Below are 13,352 nucleotides of genomic sequence, written 5' to 3' on the forward strand. Positions count from 1 at the left end.
TAGTGATACTCATAGGATACTAAATAAGCAATCAACATAAATCATACTAGGATAAATCATAAGATACAAACAACAGAAGATTGAATAGTCTTCTGAGCTTTCAGATTCATTCTAGAGCCCATCCTTAGGGAACTTCTCTCTAACAGAGTTTGACCGACCCAGATTGGAGCCTACATACATTTGGAAATGGTTACTGATTATATTACATGGGGTGGCAAGGTATTGTATTTTTATATTATTTTACTGTCATTTATTGTTTTTACTTACTTTTGATGGGTCCATGATCTTATTACTATAAAGAAGAAAAGCAAACGTTGAGTGTATTAATCTAGAATCCTGCTATAATTGATTTATTTTTAATTGAACAATTTGCCTGAGTATAAGTAATCACAAAACATCACAAAACACAATCTTGGAGAACCCTGAAACCTGTCTTTATTTCCACCAAATAATAGCAAATCACTGCCCTCATCTAGTTTGTCCTTCTCTTGGTTATACTGAAATATTCCCTGTCCTTTATATAATCTAAAGATGGTCTCTTAAACTATATAGTTACAACCTGAAGTTTATATCAAAAATAGCTGGAAAGCACCAGGTTGCCTATCCCTTCCTTAGTTGCATAATTTGGATTTTAAATATAAAGATTTGTTCAGAAATTGTTGATTGAGATGTAGGTGAACTTGATTTGATTCTTTTATTTATTCCGGTTTTTTTCTGCCTCTTACAATCAAGAGATTTGATTTTACTCTTTTACTTTGTTACAGTCCTATGTCAAATAGCCCTTTCACCATAGATTGTCCCCAAAATGGTATACATTTATATTAATGGAATATTTTGATTGTGTTCATGGGAACTCTAAATCATATTAAGTCTACAGTGAAGGTCAAAGAATTAATATACTCTTGTCCAATTCAGAACCTGAGTTCATTAAGAAAGATATATGATCAAAAGTAGAATTACATAGAACAGGGGTGTCAGACTTGATTTCATTGAGGGCCGCATCAGGGTTGTGTTTGACCTTGGGGGTGGGCGAGGCGGGATAGGTCACTCAGGTGATCAAATGCCACTTTTGCTAATAGTTTGTTTTGCTAGTACTCTGCTAGTGAAAACGGAGCCCAGGAGGGCTGCAAGAGGCTGTCGCATCCGAAAACAGCCCAGGAGGGCCACGTGCTGCCCTCCCAGGCTCCGTTTTCGCTGACAGAGGCACCGCGGGCTGGTCCTTCAGTGTTTCCTGGACGGCCCCATGGGCCAGATCTAAGCACCCCGGTGGGCCGAATCCAGCCCACAAGCCTTGAGTTTGACACCCCTCACATAGAAGAACTAATATTTGGCTATCAGTGGATTTTTACCTGTTCTGGAAATATTTATCTCTATGTGAATGTGCATTTGTGTACATATTCACTCAGAAATGTAACTATATATAAATGAAAGTATATCTAAAGGTATTTTTAAAATGTCCTGTGTAGGCTGCTATCTGATGAAGCGAAAAAGCAACAGGAAAAATTCTCAAGAGCTAAGCAGATGGCCGAAGTGTGCAGATTGCCTTTTAAAAACTGTTGGTTTTCTTTACAGTCTTTTTGGAACTGGCTAAATCAAATCCTGAAGAAAGTATTCAAAAAAAACAATGGTACTGATTCAGTATCTGCCTTTGAATCAATTCCATGCAAGGATCCACTGAGCTTCAGTTGGTGGATTATAACCCACTTAGCATCACTTTATCATATTGACCGGAATGGATATACAGATGAAAAGGTAACTTTGTTCTTTTTCCATGAGGAATATTTGTAAGGTGTTTTCATATTTCCTTAATTTCCCCAAAAGTTTTAATACTTAGGAACAAAATGACATATAAATTTCTTAAATGTGAGCTTCGGGAATCTTAATCTTATCCTACCTTTGAGTTAAAAAAATGCTTTCTATACTCTTTAAAAAGTGAAATGACAGGCACCAATTTAGTAACAAGACAATATTAACGGTCAAAGGTTACAATGTGCTTTTAATTGTTATACTCCCATTGTACAAATATTTATTCTTTAAGCTTACTGAGAGTATATCAATATGAAAAAGAAATGTAATTGTTATGGTTGTTGATTTAGAAGGAATGAACGAAGAAGTGATAGTGAAAGTTTTAGAGTGTGCCGAAATGGACAAGTTAACAAAAGAAATTAAAGAGAAAGAAGAGACAGATTATTATATAATCTGGAATAAATGGTATGAATGGCTTGAGTCTAGAATAAAGGAAAAAAATAAAAGGGAGAAATTAGAATGTATAGAATATATTAGAAATGTACAATATGTAAATAAATATATAAGAATCTAGAAAAGGAAAGCTATTAGTATTAGGTAATTTAATGTAAACAAAGAAAAGGGGATAAGAAAGAAAATAAAATAATAAATGTGATATGGGAGGAAAGGTATATGAGCGAAAGAAGACCACTAAGAAACGCTATTTAGAAATAGGAAATATTTATGTTATATGTTGTGTGTTTGTCAGATTGTGTATCACATTAAAACAATTAAATAAAAAAAAAAATAGAAGGAATGTACTATAAAGCAGGGGTCACCAACCTTTCGGACCTCAGGGACCACTAAATTCATAATTTTAAATCCCGTGGACCACTAATATAATCTGCCTAATGACTGGCTGGGTGGGCATGGCCAACTCAGTGTCACTCACATCGAGGGGTGCCTTGTTAGCTTCTATTTGCCAGTCCCCTCCCCACCTGGGCTCCTTAGGGCTCCAACAGGAAGCAGGAGTTGGAGCTAAGAGAAAGAGTTGGCAAAACAGCTCAGTTCAAATTGTACCTGACCGAGAAGGAGGCTCAGTAGAAGCACCTCACTGAGGACTATGGGCATAGGCTTTCCAAGTAGAGGAAAAACCTGTGGGAGTACAAAGCCAGGTACAGGCGCCTGGAGGCTCAGTGGACTAAGATGATCAGTCAGTTCCAGGCCATGATGCAGTCCCACTGGAACAAGGCCCTCTGGCTCTTTGCCACCAGTGGCACTTCCCTTCAGCCTTTGCTCAAAGCCCAGCACCAGGAGGCTGAAGCAGACCCCAAGTTGGAATTTCTGCCCCCCCTCTGACCCACACAAAAACACCCCGAAGGGGGAGACTCTCTGCAGCAGTATAAACATTCATTGCACGTATCTGTCCCAGGGGCCATAGTTAGAGGACCCCTGATTTAGTGCAATATAAAAAACACAAATAATTTTCTGTGGACCACCAAAATTTTCTTGCGGACCACCAGTGGTCCACGGACCACCAGTTGGTGACTGCTGCTATAAAGGGAGTAGCCTTGAATCAAGTAGTCTTGAATGTTTTGCACAGTTATGTTGTTGAAGGTTGGTGGCTGAATGCAATAAGAGTGGTAGACAAAGGATGTTTCAGAACAAATGGAGGGCTGTGCCATGTCCCCATTCAATGTATTTGTGGAGAAATGTAGGGAGAATGCTTGTGATGATGGAGTGTATGATGGGAAGGTGAATATATGTTTGCCTTTGTACATAAATAAAGCCATATTGTTAACAGAGAAGTCAAATGGTTTGCTGTGAATGTTATACGGTGCATCAAGGAGGATTTGAAAGTGAGAACTTTGTAAGACGGACCAATGCTAAAGGTCTGAAACAAGAAATGTTTACCAAAAGAAGCAGAAATGGTTCTGGTTTAACAGCATGCTGCTGCCCTCTTTGTTATCTCAAAGTGAGAGGCATGACAGGAGAAATATAAAAGTAAGCTGAATGCAGGAAGATTTAAGTGGTAAAATAAGAAGAGATAAGGTCAAGAATGTATGGATGCTGAATATAGTAAATGTGATTTGAATGCAAAACTGAGAGATCAGTTGATGACATCTTGAAAAAACACTCATGTACCAATGTATGAAGCAAAATATGAATGGGGTGGAAGCAGGGATGGCTTGAATGTTAGACATTTGTGAAGATATCTAGTGGACTAACTGGGCATAAAGTAATTTTAGCTATGTAAAAATTTTAAAGAAAAAAGAAATCCCAAGCCTTTATTTTCTTCCATTTGTTATCATTCTTTAAGCATTGTTTTCATTATATTTGGATTTTTCAACTGGTCAGAGAAACTGATTAAGCCATACTACAATTTCGCTTGGTTTAGAATGGCATATAACCCCAGCCAATTGTGATTTTTTTAATGAGCTGCTTTTAATAAAAGCATCACTTTGTTTCTGTATGAACCCCGTCTATGAAATCCTAATGTCTGATAAATTATTGTTGTGAATTTACACTGACCTTGAACACCATAATGAAATCCGGGTGCTTAATATTAATAACTTTTGAAATTAAAAAAAAATATGGAAACCAAAATTACTAAATAATCAGCCTTATTGGGAACATGCATACTAATTTTTATAGTCTGGTCGCTTCAGCTTGGCTTCTGCAAGCAGTAAAGACTACAGCAACCACTAAATTATAAGAAGTGAAAAGCTCAACATTATGGAGAAACACAACTCTTGTCTTATTCCTTTCCCAAAAAAACTGGTTTTGTTATTAGTTTCCAAACCTTGCATTGTTCAAAGCAGGCCAGAATTCTGATCCAGCTTTGAGTAGGGGTATTCACAGGCTTCGGTTGAAGCAACTAAAGCTCTAAAAGAGATAGATCTCATAGGGTAATGTCTGTTTAGTTCTGTCCTGCCCTCCCCCCATGGACGTCCCTGGATCATATTACAAGCTTTCCATGCCTGATAATTTTGTAGCTTTCTGCTCACCCTTTCAGGTAGAACCAAGTTGTTATCAGCCAAGTATAATCCAATTGCTTGTTTGTATCAATAATCAAGAACAGTGTTGGCGAGCATTTTCGGCACCGAGTGCTGAAACAGGAATGCATTCGCGTACCGGCCACCTAATCTTCTGGTTTCTGGTGCGTATGCATGCCGAAGACCAATTGGCTGGTGTGCATATGTGCACCGGAAACCGGAAGATCATCTTCCTGGTGCGCACATGTGCACCAGGCGGCTGTTCTTCCTGTTTCCGGTGCTCCCACGTGCTTGAAGATCAGCTGGAGGGCACATCGGAACCCGGAAGAGCAGCTGGCGATGGCTCGTGTGCCCGGAGAGATAGCTCTGCGTGCCACTTACGACACACGTGCCATAGGTTCACCATCACGGATCTAGAAGTTTGAACAACTCTAACGTTTTGTGCAATTGAAACAATATTAATAAATCAAAGCCATACGGTTTTTTTCTTTCTTAATAAAAATTTCAAATTTCTTGGAAATTTGGGCAAGCATTTTTGAATTTCTCTTCACCTGAAAGGCATACAGCAATTGACTTGATTTCTAGGTTTGTATCCTCTTGATAAATGAAAATGGAAAAACATGGGATTGATTGAAATTCTTAGTGCTAAATATTTTAAAGTGTTATATTGTTTTGTCATAACTAGTCTTAAGATATATACGTTGACTATTTCTCATTAAATAGGAAATAGTTATGTTTAACTATTAGTTAAAGTGATCAAGATATAGAAGAAACATATACTACCTGCCTAAATTGCCTTACCTTTAGTTAATTGCTGGTAGATCTGCAATTTCCTGTGTCATATTTTAAAATAATTATTTTATATCTTCAGATTGTCTGTTTTGGGAATCTATAGTTGTACCTTGAAGTTTCAAATTATTAAAAAGAATACTTTGATACCATAACAGACTAGATTTGATACCCATACTCACGTGATTTCAATTTAAAAATTTTTTAAGTATAACTAAACATATATTAGAATCAAATTTAGGAAAGATCTGTTCAGCATCAAAAGTATATGATTTGCTTTGCACATTACCACATTGTAGTATTCCATTATATAATTTATTTGGTTTTGGCTTAATGCTTAATAGGGATGTGTTTACTGAATTTATTTAGTCAACCTTGATATATCCATCAGTTTGTATGTGTATTTAGTGGTAATAATTTGTGTTGATTAAAATTGAAAAGTGTCAAATTTCTCTAAGAAAATATCTAACTTTTTAAAAATTTGTAAAACACAGATAGATCTTAAGTATCTTTTTCTCAACAACCAAAGAGTCTGCATTATCATATTCTTAAAGGGTATATTCATAAATTTCAAAAGCCAAATAGAATTAGAAATATTACAACTTTTGAACATTGCAGGGGTCAATTTTAATGCTGCTCAGGGCAACCAAATATAGTTTGAATGACTTTGAGCTAAATATTCTTACCTTTGAATAGTTTAGAATACTTTCTAAGATAAGCGAAGAGTGCTTTCCAGCTGAGCAGCTTAGCAACTCAACAAGTGAACCAGAAGAAGAAACTAGATTCTTTTTGCATAGAGTTAATAAGAAATGTTGCCTATATACTTAAAGTTGCAACTCAAGTTGTATTTTTAAATAACATGACAAATGAATGCAAAATCATATTTCATGCTATTAGTTCAAAACTACATGTGTGTTTGTTTAGCAGATGGTATCACAAATGTTTTCCTTAGGCAGAAATGACAGATATACTAAGGGAGTGAATATTTTGCAATGCTTTATGAAAACCTATATTTCAAAGGCAAAACACTTTTTATTAAAGATAGAAAATGGTCGTCATTTCCTCACTGTTGGAGATTTTTAGTTCAAGACTTTTGAACTATGTTTATAAACTTGATTTATGTAAATAGACGACCTTAATTCTTTATTCTTCATTGACATAGATCAAATTAGAAAAGGGAGTAATCATTTCTAGATCTTGTCATAGATTTCATTAACACCATTTGTTAATTAAGAATTTCAGGAAAACTAACTTATAACACATGCTGGCTATGATCCTTAGAAAGATGTCTAAATGAATGAATTGCTAGTTGTGATTCATATCAAATCCACTGAAATTAGCTGCATTCTTGATCCTTTAAATAGCATATATATAGCGTAGTAGACACATTGAATTTAGAACTTAAAGGATAATTTAAATTATCTACATTTATGCATTCTTCTAGGTAAAAAGTGATATGAAATATTTTATTCTAACAAGAACAGAAGGAATTTTTTCTTTGTGAGGCTCAGAAATGTACTAATTTAATACTAATTTTTGTACTAATTTAACAACAGGATAGGGAGAAATTTTTTAGGTACTAATTTTAAAAATAGTGAAAAAGAAGATAGCGTTTCACCGTTTCACTTACTTGTCATAGGTCAGGGGTCATTGAGGGCCGCATCAGGGTTGTCTTTGACCTCGGGGGACAGGGGTGGGCTTGGCCAGGATGGGCAAAGCCAGTTCAATGTCACTCATGTCGGGGGCGTTTGTGGCAGCCCAAGCACTCTGCCAGCAAAAACGGGCACCCAAGCCCCGTTTTTTGGCTACAACAGCATCCTGCAACCCTCTGCCAGCAAAAACAGAGCTTGGGAGGGCCACTTCCGGCCCTTGCAAGTTCCATTTTTACTAGCAGAGGCACCACAGGCCAGTCCTTTGTAGTTTCCAGGGTGACCCCGCAGGCCAGATCTAAGCACCCTGCAGACCAGATCTGGCCCCCGGACCTTGAGTTTGACACCCCTGTCATAGATACACTCAAGAGAAGAAACATGTTGGATAAGTCCCAGGCTTTAGTTCAGTGATAGGTTGCCCCCGGTTCAGTCCGGTTCTTGGGAACTGGTAGTAAAACTGGGGGGAGGCTCCTCCCACCCACCTGGATGTCATCATAGACAATCTGCGTATGCGATCCCGTTTCGAACTGGTAGTAAAAGTAAGTAGAATCCACCCCTGCTTTAAGTTGGTCTATCCATCTGTGCTTATTATAATTAACTATGTACATACAGAAAATTCATTAGTCGTAGAGAATTCATTAGTAGCAGGTATTGCTAGTGATATAGGAGAGACAATTTGACTAATACCATTTAACAAACCTTCATGAATTTGTCTGCATATAATCCTCAACTTACAAATGGTTGCTTAATAAACACTCAAGGTTGCAGCCTACCTGCAAAAGGGGATTTAAGACCTGGTTCTGAAGTTCCAGCACTTCCTCCCACCCCCTCACAGTCACATGACTGTGTTTCATGATGGTTTTGGCCAAACCATGCCATTGCAAACAGTGGGTTCACTTAACAACTCCCACAAAGGTCATAAAATCGATCACTTTTCTTATAGTAAAATTGATACTTTTTTTATACCCTTTATGAAATAGTACTTCTTTCAGAGCTGAAACTTCCATCATTCAGCTTCACTGAGTGATCCAGGTGCTACTTTTATGAAAATAGGGACATCTCCCTATTTTCTTTTAGTAAAACCTGCATATTTTCATATAGCTCTGTCCTCATGTGCTTTTACTCACTTTTTTTCCAGGTCAGCAATGTAACCTCTACATAGTTTATTTAGGCTACAATCCTGTTGATTAACTGATAGATCACTGACTTCAGTACAGATAGTCCTGGAGTTAGAACAGGTCATTTAGTGATCGTTTAAGTGGAGAAAGTGACTTACGGCCTTTTTTCACACTTGCAACCTTTACAGCATCCCCATGAATCAAAATTCAGACACTTGGCAATTGACTGATATTTATGACGGTTACAGTGTCTCGGGGTCATGTGATCACCTTTCGCAATCTTCTGACAACTCAATGGAAAAGCTAGATTCATTTAACAATCATATTACTAACTTAACTGCAGGGATTCACTTAATTGTGGCAAGAAAAGTTGTAAAATGGGGCAAATTTCACTTGTCTTGTTTAGAAACAGAAATTTTGGACCTCACTGTGGTCATAAGTCAGGGACTACCTGTATAAGTTGCTTATGTATAGGTTTCTACAGAGTAATTGTTATTAATATCATTTATAAATTAACTCTTTCCAACTGTTTTCCATTTAGAAACCAGTAGAATCCAACTGGCCTTACATTGAAGATCTGCTGAAACAATCGGTCAGCAATCAAGTAAGTATTTTAATAATAACTTGAAAGTTTGATGATGGCTACTTCAAAATATAGGGACAAGGGATTTAACGTATCTTATACATTCAGTTGCTTTCTGAAATTAATTTTGTAGCATGATCATTCTAGTTTAACTTCTAAGCTAAGGTTCTACATAGTTTTCTTCTTGTTAGAAGAATATTCTCTTAAATGGTTGTTTTTTTGAAGATAAATTGTCAGATAAAGTGCATGGTAGAGATAATTATCCTGGACGTGTTACTTGGCTCCTTTGACAAGATATATTCCAAATAAGAACAGGAAGCTTAGAAAATGTATACTGCATCTGAGGGTATCAAGTTGAGAGACGTGATAAGGGAGATAGTCTATTGCATTGAAAATTCAGCTATATCCTCATCACAGCAGGAAGGTGACTTGACTTGCTGAGCAATTTGTCTTACAGGCTTGAATCAAACTCTTACTGATAAGGTTGTAGCTTTTGAGCATTCATTTCATACCTTATCATTTTTCTTTCTGCAGAGCTGTTAATGCAATACTTTGTGGCCCAGAGGTCAGAAGTGACCTCCTTTTAAAAGTACTTTTAAGTATTCTGCACATATTAATGTGGTTTTTTTGTGTGAATTTGTTCTTGGTTGCATGATATAAAATGGTAAATTAGTATCAACCATTACATAAATAATTCGTTTGAGTTTTTTTGTGTATCTGAAGAGAGCTGGCTACATAGCCAAGCAAAAGTATTGGTTTTCCTTTTGACTTTAACTAAGTCAAATTTGAATTAAATTAATGAATTCAAAATTTAGTCAAGATTTCATTTACTGAAATATTATGAAGCTTCCTGTTTAAGGAAGACAATTGTACTGTGTTGTTCCAGTTTGTCCCCTTTCCTCATAATTGTCCAGCTTCATTTCCTGTAATAATTCAAAAGGTTTATCAGCCCTCTAAAACAAAGAGGAAGAAAATTCTGTGAGACTTTTAGCACCAATTCACATTTTTAGTGTGAGCAAAACTCTGCATATTAATGCTTTGCTACATTATAATTAAAGTGATAGGTGTAATTTTATATATATTTATCATAATTTCTTTGAATTAAGTGGAACTTGCTTCTGTGACAATGAGCATAACATTGGTTTATATATATGTTATTAGGATTGAAAGAAAAAAATATGAAAATATAAGTATGGTTAGGGAAAAACAACAGTTTTAACTGTTTATATGATAAATGAAACTGATTTTCAAATTCAAATAAGCTCAAAATGTTTTATAATGTTTTTATGTAGTCTTTGGAAAAATATAGGAATGGTTATTAAACCCTCCTCTCCGTCATATTTTACTTTAAAATATAATTCCATAGCATGTAGTATTTTACTCTGAAATGTAATTTAGGAAATGTAGCTAGTTTTTCTTGGTTAAAATGGTGATAGAGTAGCTTTAGTTACTGTATGTTGCTGTGACCTGATATTTGAAGAATAAAAAAATGTAGCTGCTTATTTGAATTGGGTAGAAAGTTTCCTTGGAATTGAACTCATTACAAATAATCACGTGTTTTTAAATGCTGCCCAACAGGTTTTGGCCTATTTATGTAAACAATATATGATTGTGTATAAAGAGGAAATAATAGTATTTTTTCTTAAGTTAAGCAAACATTTGTATTAAAAAAAAAAGTTGTGCTTCTATATTAAGCCAAACTTTAAAAACAGATTTTTTTTGAACCTACTGTTGTATTTTATAACCATAATTTCTAACTTCACCAAGGTGGGAAATAATGTTCCTAAATCAATAGGCTGTTTTGCCCTTAAAAATTAATTTCAGTGGGCCAGTTCCTGCACAATTGACCAAGGATTATATTTTATTTCTGTTTTTTAAAATGCTGCATTCTTAACTGTCTGACAAATGTGTTAGTGCAATAGCTCATAGAATGCTGGCATTTCAAGTTACAATAATGAATCACTATAAGTGAGCCAAATCTATCATGTTGTTTATGGTAGCTAAAAAGTTAGAATTCTTCTTTGCTTCCGATGATGCTTCTTCTTAGGCATTAGGAAGTATTTTTGGTCCCAAACAATTTTGCTGGAGGATACTTAGACATAGCCTAACCATGAATTAAACTTCAAATTATCTTTTTAAATATACCTTGCAACTATATGATTCATAAAATATACATGGAGATTAGTTGATAGTACTAGATAAATGATTTTACCATCATTTTTCAGATTGCTTTTTCTATTTTGCATGTTGTTTTAACAGAATTTCCTTTTAAGCCAGAAATAATCGTTATAAAACGAAGTACTTAAAGGTGAATCCTTCTGATTTGACTTGTGGTCAAGATTGTTTGTATAAAATAGAAACCTTGATAAATTAAACAAAAAACTAATAATAGCTTAATTTTTTTGCCTGCAAGGCTGGAATTTTAGAAGAACAATTACGGATGCATCTTCAGTGTTGCTTGACATTAAGCCACATCTGGGATGTAAATCTCACTATTGTCACCATAGTTTGGGAACATTACAGCAAAAATCTGGTTAGTAAATATCTTTTTTTTAAAAATCTAACTGAGGTTTTTCTTAAAAAAGTAATTCAGTGCTTTTTGTTAAGTGGTAGGATTACTAATTTTTACATTATTTATTTTATTCCAACAACAATACAAGTTCACAATATTTGAAATATTTTAGCTTGGAATGGTTACATTTTCTTATTATACAGCAAATAATCATTCCAAATTCTGTAAAACAAACGATCATTTTTATGTATGCGTTCAGTGTGCAATGCACTGTACCAAAGAAATTATTTCAGATTAATAACATGTTTTTAATGACATATTTTCAATAAATACAATAAATAAGTACATATTCAGAAGGAAGGAGTGGACCAATTTCCCAAAGACATGAAATTTCTTTTTTTGCTGTTGTGGTGATGAGAAGAAAGGAGCAGCAGATCTCTAATTAGCATTCATTAGTTGATTTATGATCTAAAGCTAGAGAGCTCTTCTACAGTTATTAGACATTTGATTGATTATGATAAAATAACTTGTGGAAGAAAGGTGAAAGCATATGCCCTGTTATGAAACTTTCTTTTTTCTTTTTTTTTTCAGAACAACCCCTTTACCATTCCTTGGTTTGGTCTTAAAGGTCTTGCAAATATTAGCAAGTCACCCTTGTCTATGTATGAGTTGATAAAGAGCTACTGCAGTGACATACATACACCTGACATGTATATATCCTGCAACAGTTTCCAATTTTTTCTTCGCATTTTGGCACAAATAATGAAGAAAGCAGGCAAGATTAATGGTGTTCATCCATGGAAGCAGATCAAAGGAAGGTATGGGGGTATTCATTCATTCATTCATTCTGTCCATCTCCCTTATAAGGTGATTCTGATCAGCTTAATAGTTTTTCACCTAAAATTTCTTGTCCATCATGTCCTTTTTATTTGTGGATACTTTTTGTCTTATCTTAGAAGCATCCCTCTCTTAAGATTTATATTCAGAAAGTATTCTGAAATATTCATAAAATGAAGGGTTGCAGAAAAATCAAATTTTATTTTAATATTAAAAATATCTGTAATTAACAGGAATTTGTGGTTTTTTTCTATTTTTTTTTCATTTTCAGATGAATACGTGATTTATGCTGACATTCATATTTATTTGAAGTAGATTATTTGAGTTAGAGCAGTGAGTCAGTAGTAAGTTGATCCTTTCTTATATATTAGCTTTTAGAAACCCCAGTGTTTTTCTCCCAAAATCATCACTTGAATAGAAGTTGTATTCACACATCAATGAAAACAATTTGTATGCTAAGAATTCCAGTCACAGAAGGTATTACTGTGTAATTTTTGGTAATATCTTCCTATTGACTTTCACATGCTATAATCCACTCTTTTGATGATCCAGACACTTTTCAGAAGTTTATGGAGCTGCAATATGGAAAGGGGTCATTAGAAACCACCGTGTTTTTTGCTTTATGGTTGTTTTCTCATGATGCATTCAGTCTTAAATGTGCTTCTCAGATCCAGGTAAAAATGTAGATGAAAGTTTTACAAATTGCTGCTCTAAAGATTTGTTTGGATTATTCTTTCATCTTTAGACCCAACCAGTGGTGGGTTTCAAATTTTTTTACAACCAGTTCTGTGGGTGTGGCTTGGTGGGCGTGGCATGGCTTGGTCAGTGTGGCATGGGAAGAATACTGTAAAATCTTCATTCCCTCCTCAATCCAGGGGAAGATTACTGCAAAATCCCCATTTCCTTCCGATCAGCTGGGACTCAGGAGGCAGAGAAAAGATAGGGGCAGGGCCAATCAGAATTTTTACTACCGGTTCTCCGAACTACTCAAAATTTCCACTACCAGTTCTCCAGAATTGGTCAGAACCTGCTGAAACCCACCTCTGGACCCAACAGATGGTGGGGAATTTTAGTTAAACTGCTCCTAACAGGGCTGAATTGTATAAGGCTACCATAAATTTTATCAGTGTATAAAAGTTTGGT

General features: G+C 35.3%; 1 protein-coding gene across 3 annotated transcripts in view; it reads left to right on the plus strand.

Moving 5' to 3' along the window:
- Positions 1–13,352, plus strand: part of MMS22L (MMS22 like, DNA repair protein) — a 90,542-nt gene that overhangs the window by 18,682 nt on the left and 58,508 nt on the right. For 2 of the 3 annotated variants that reach the window (XM_058175001.1, XM_058174993.1), the window contains exons 10-13: positions 1,573–1,752; positions 8,819–8,881; positions 11,274–11,393; positions 11,964–12,190. In XM_058175001.1, the coding sequence (XP_058030984.1) occupies positions 1,573–1,752; positions 8,819–8,881; positions 11,274–11,393; positions 11,964–12,190 (590 nt within the window). The remainder of the gene's footprint in view (positions 1–1,572; positions 1,753–8,818; positions 8,882–11,273; positions 11,394–11,963; positions 12,191–13,352) is intronic. The other variant, XM_058175007.1, reaches the window with a different exon arrangement.

Source organism: Ahaetulla prasina, chromosome 1, assembly GCF_028640845.1.
Source record: "Ahaetulla prasina isolate Xishuangbanna chromosome 1, ASM2864084v1, whole genome shotgun sequence".
Lineage (NCBI taxonomy): Eukaryota > Metazoa > Chordata > Lepidosauria > Squamata > Colubridae > Ahaetulla > Ahaetulla prasina.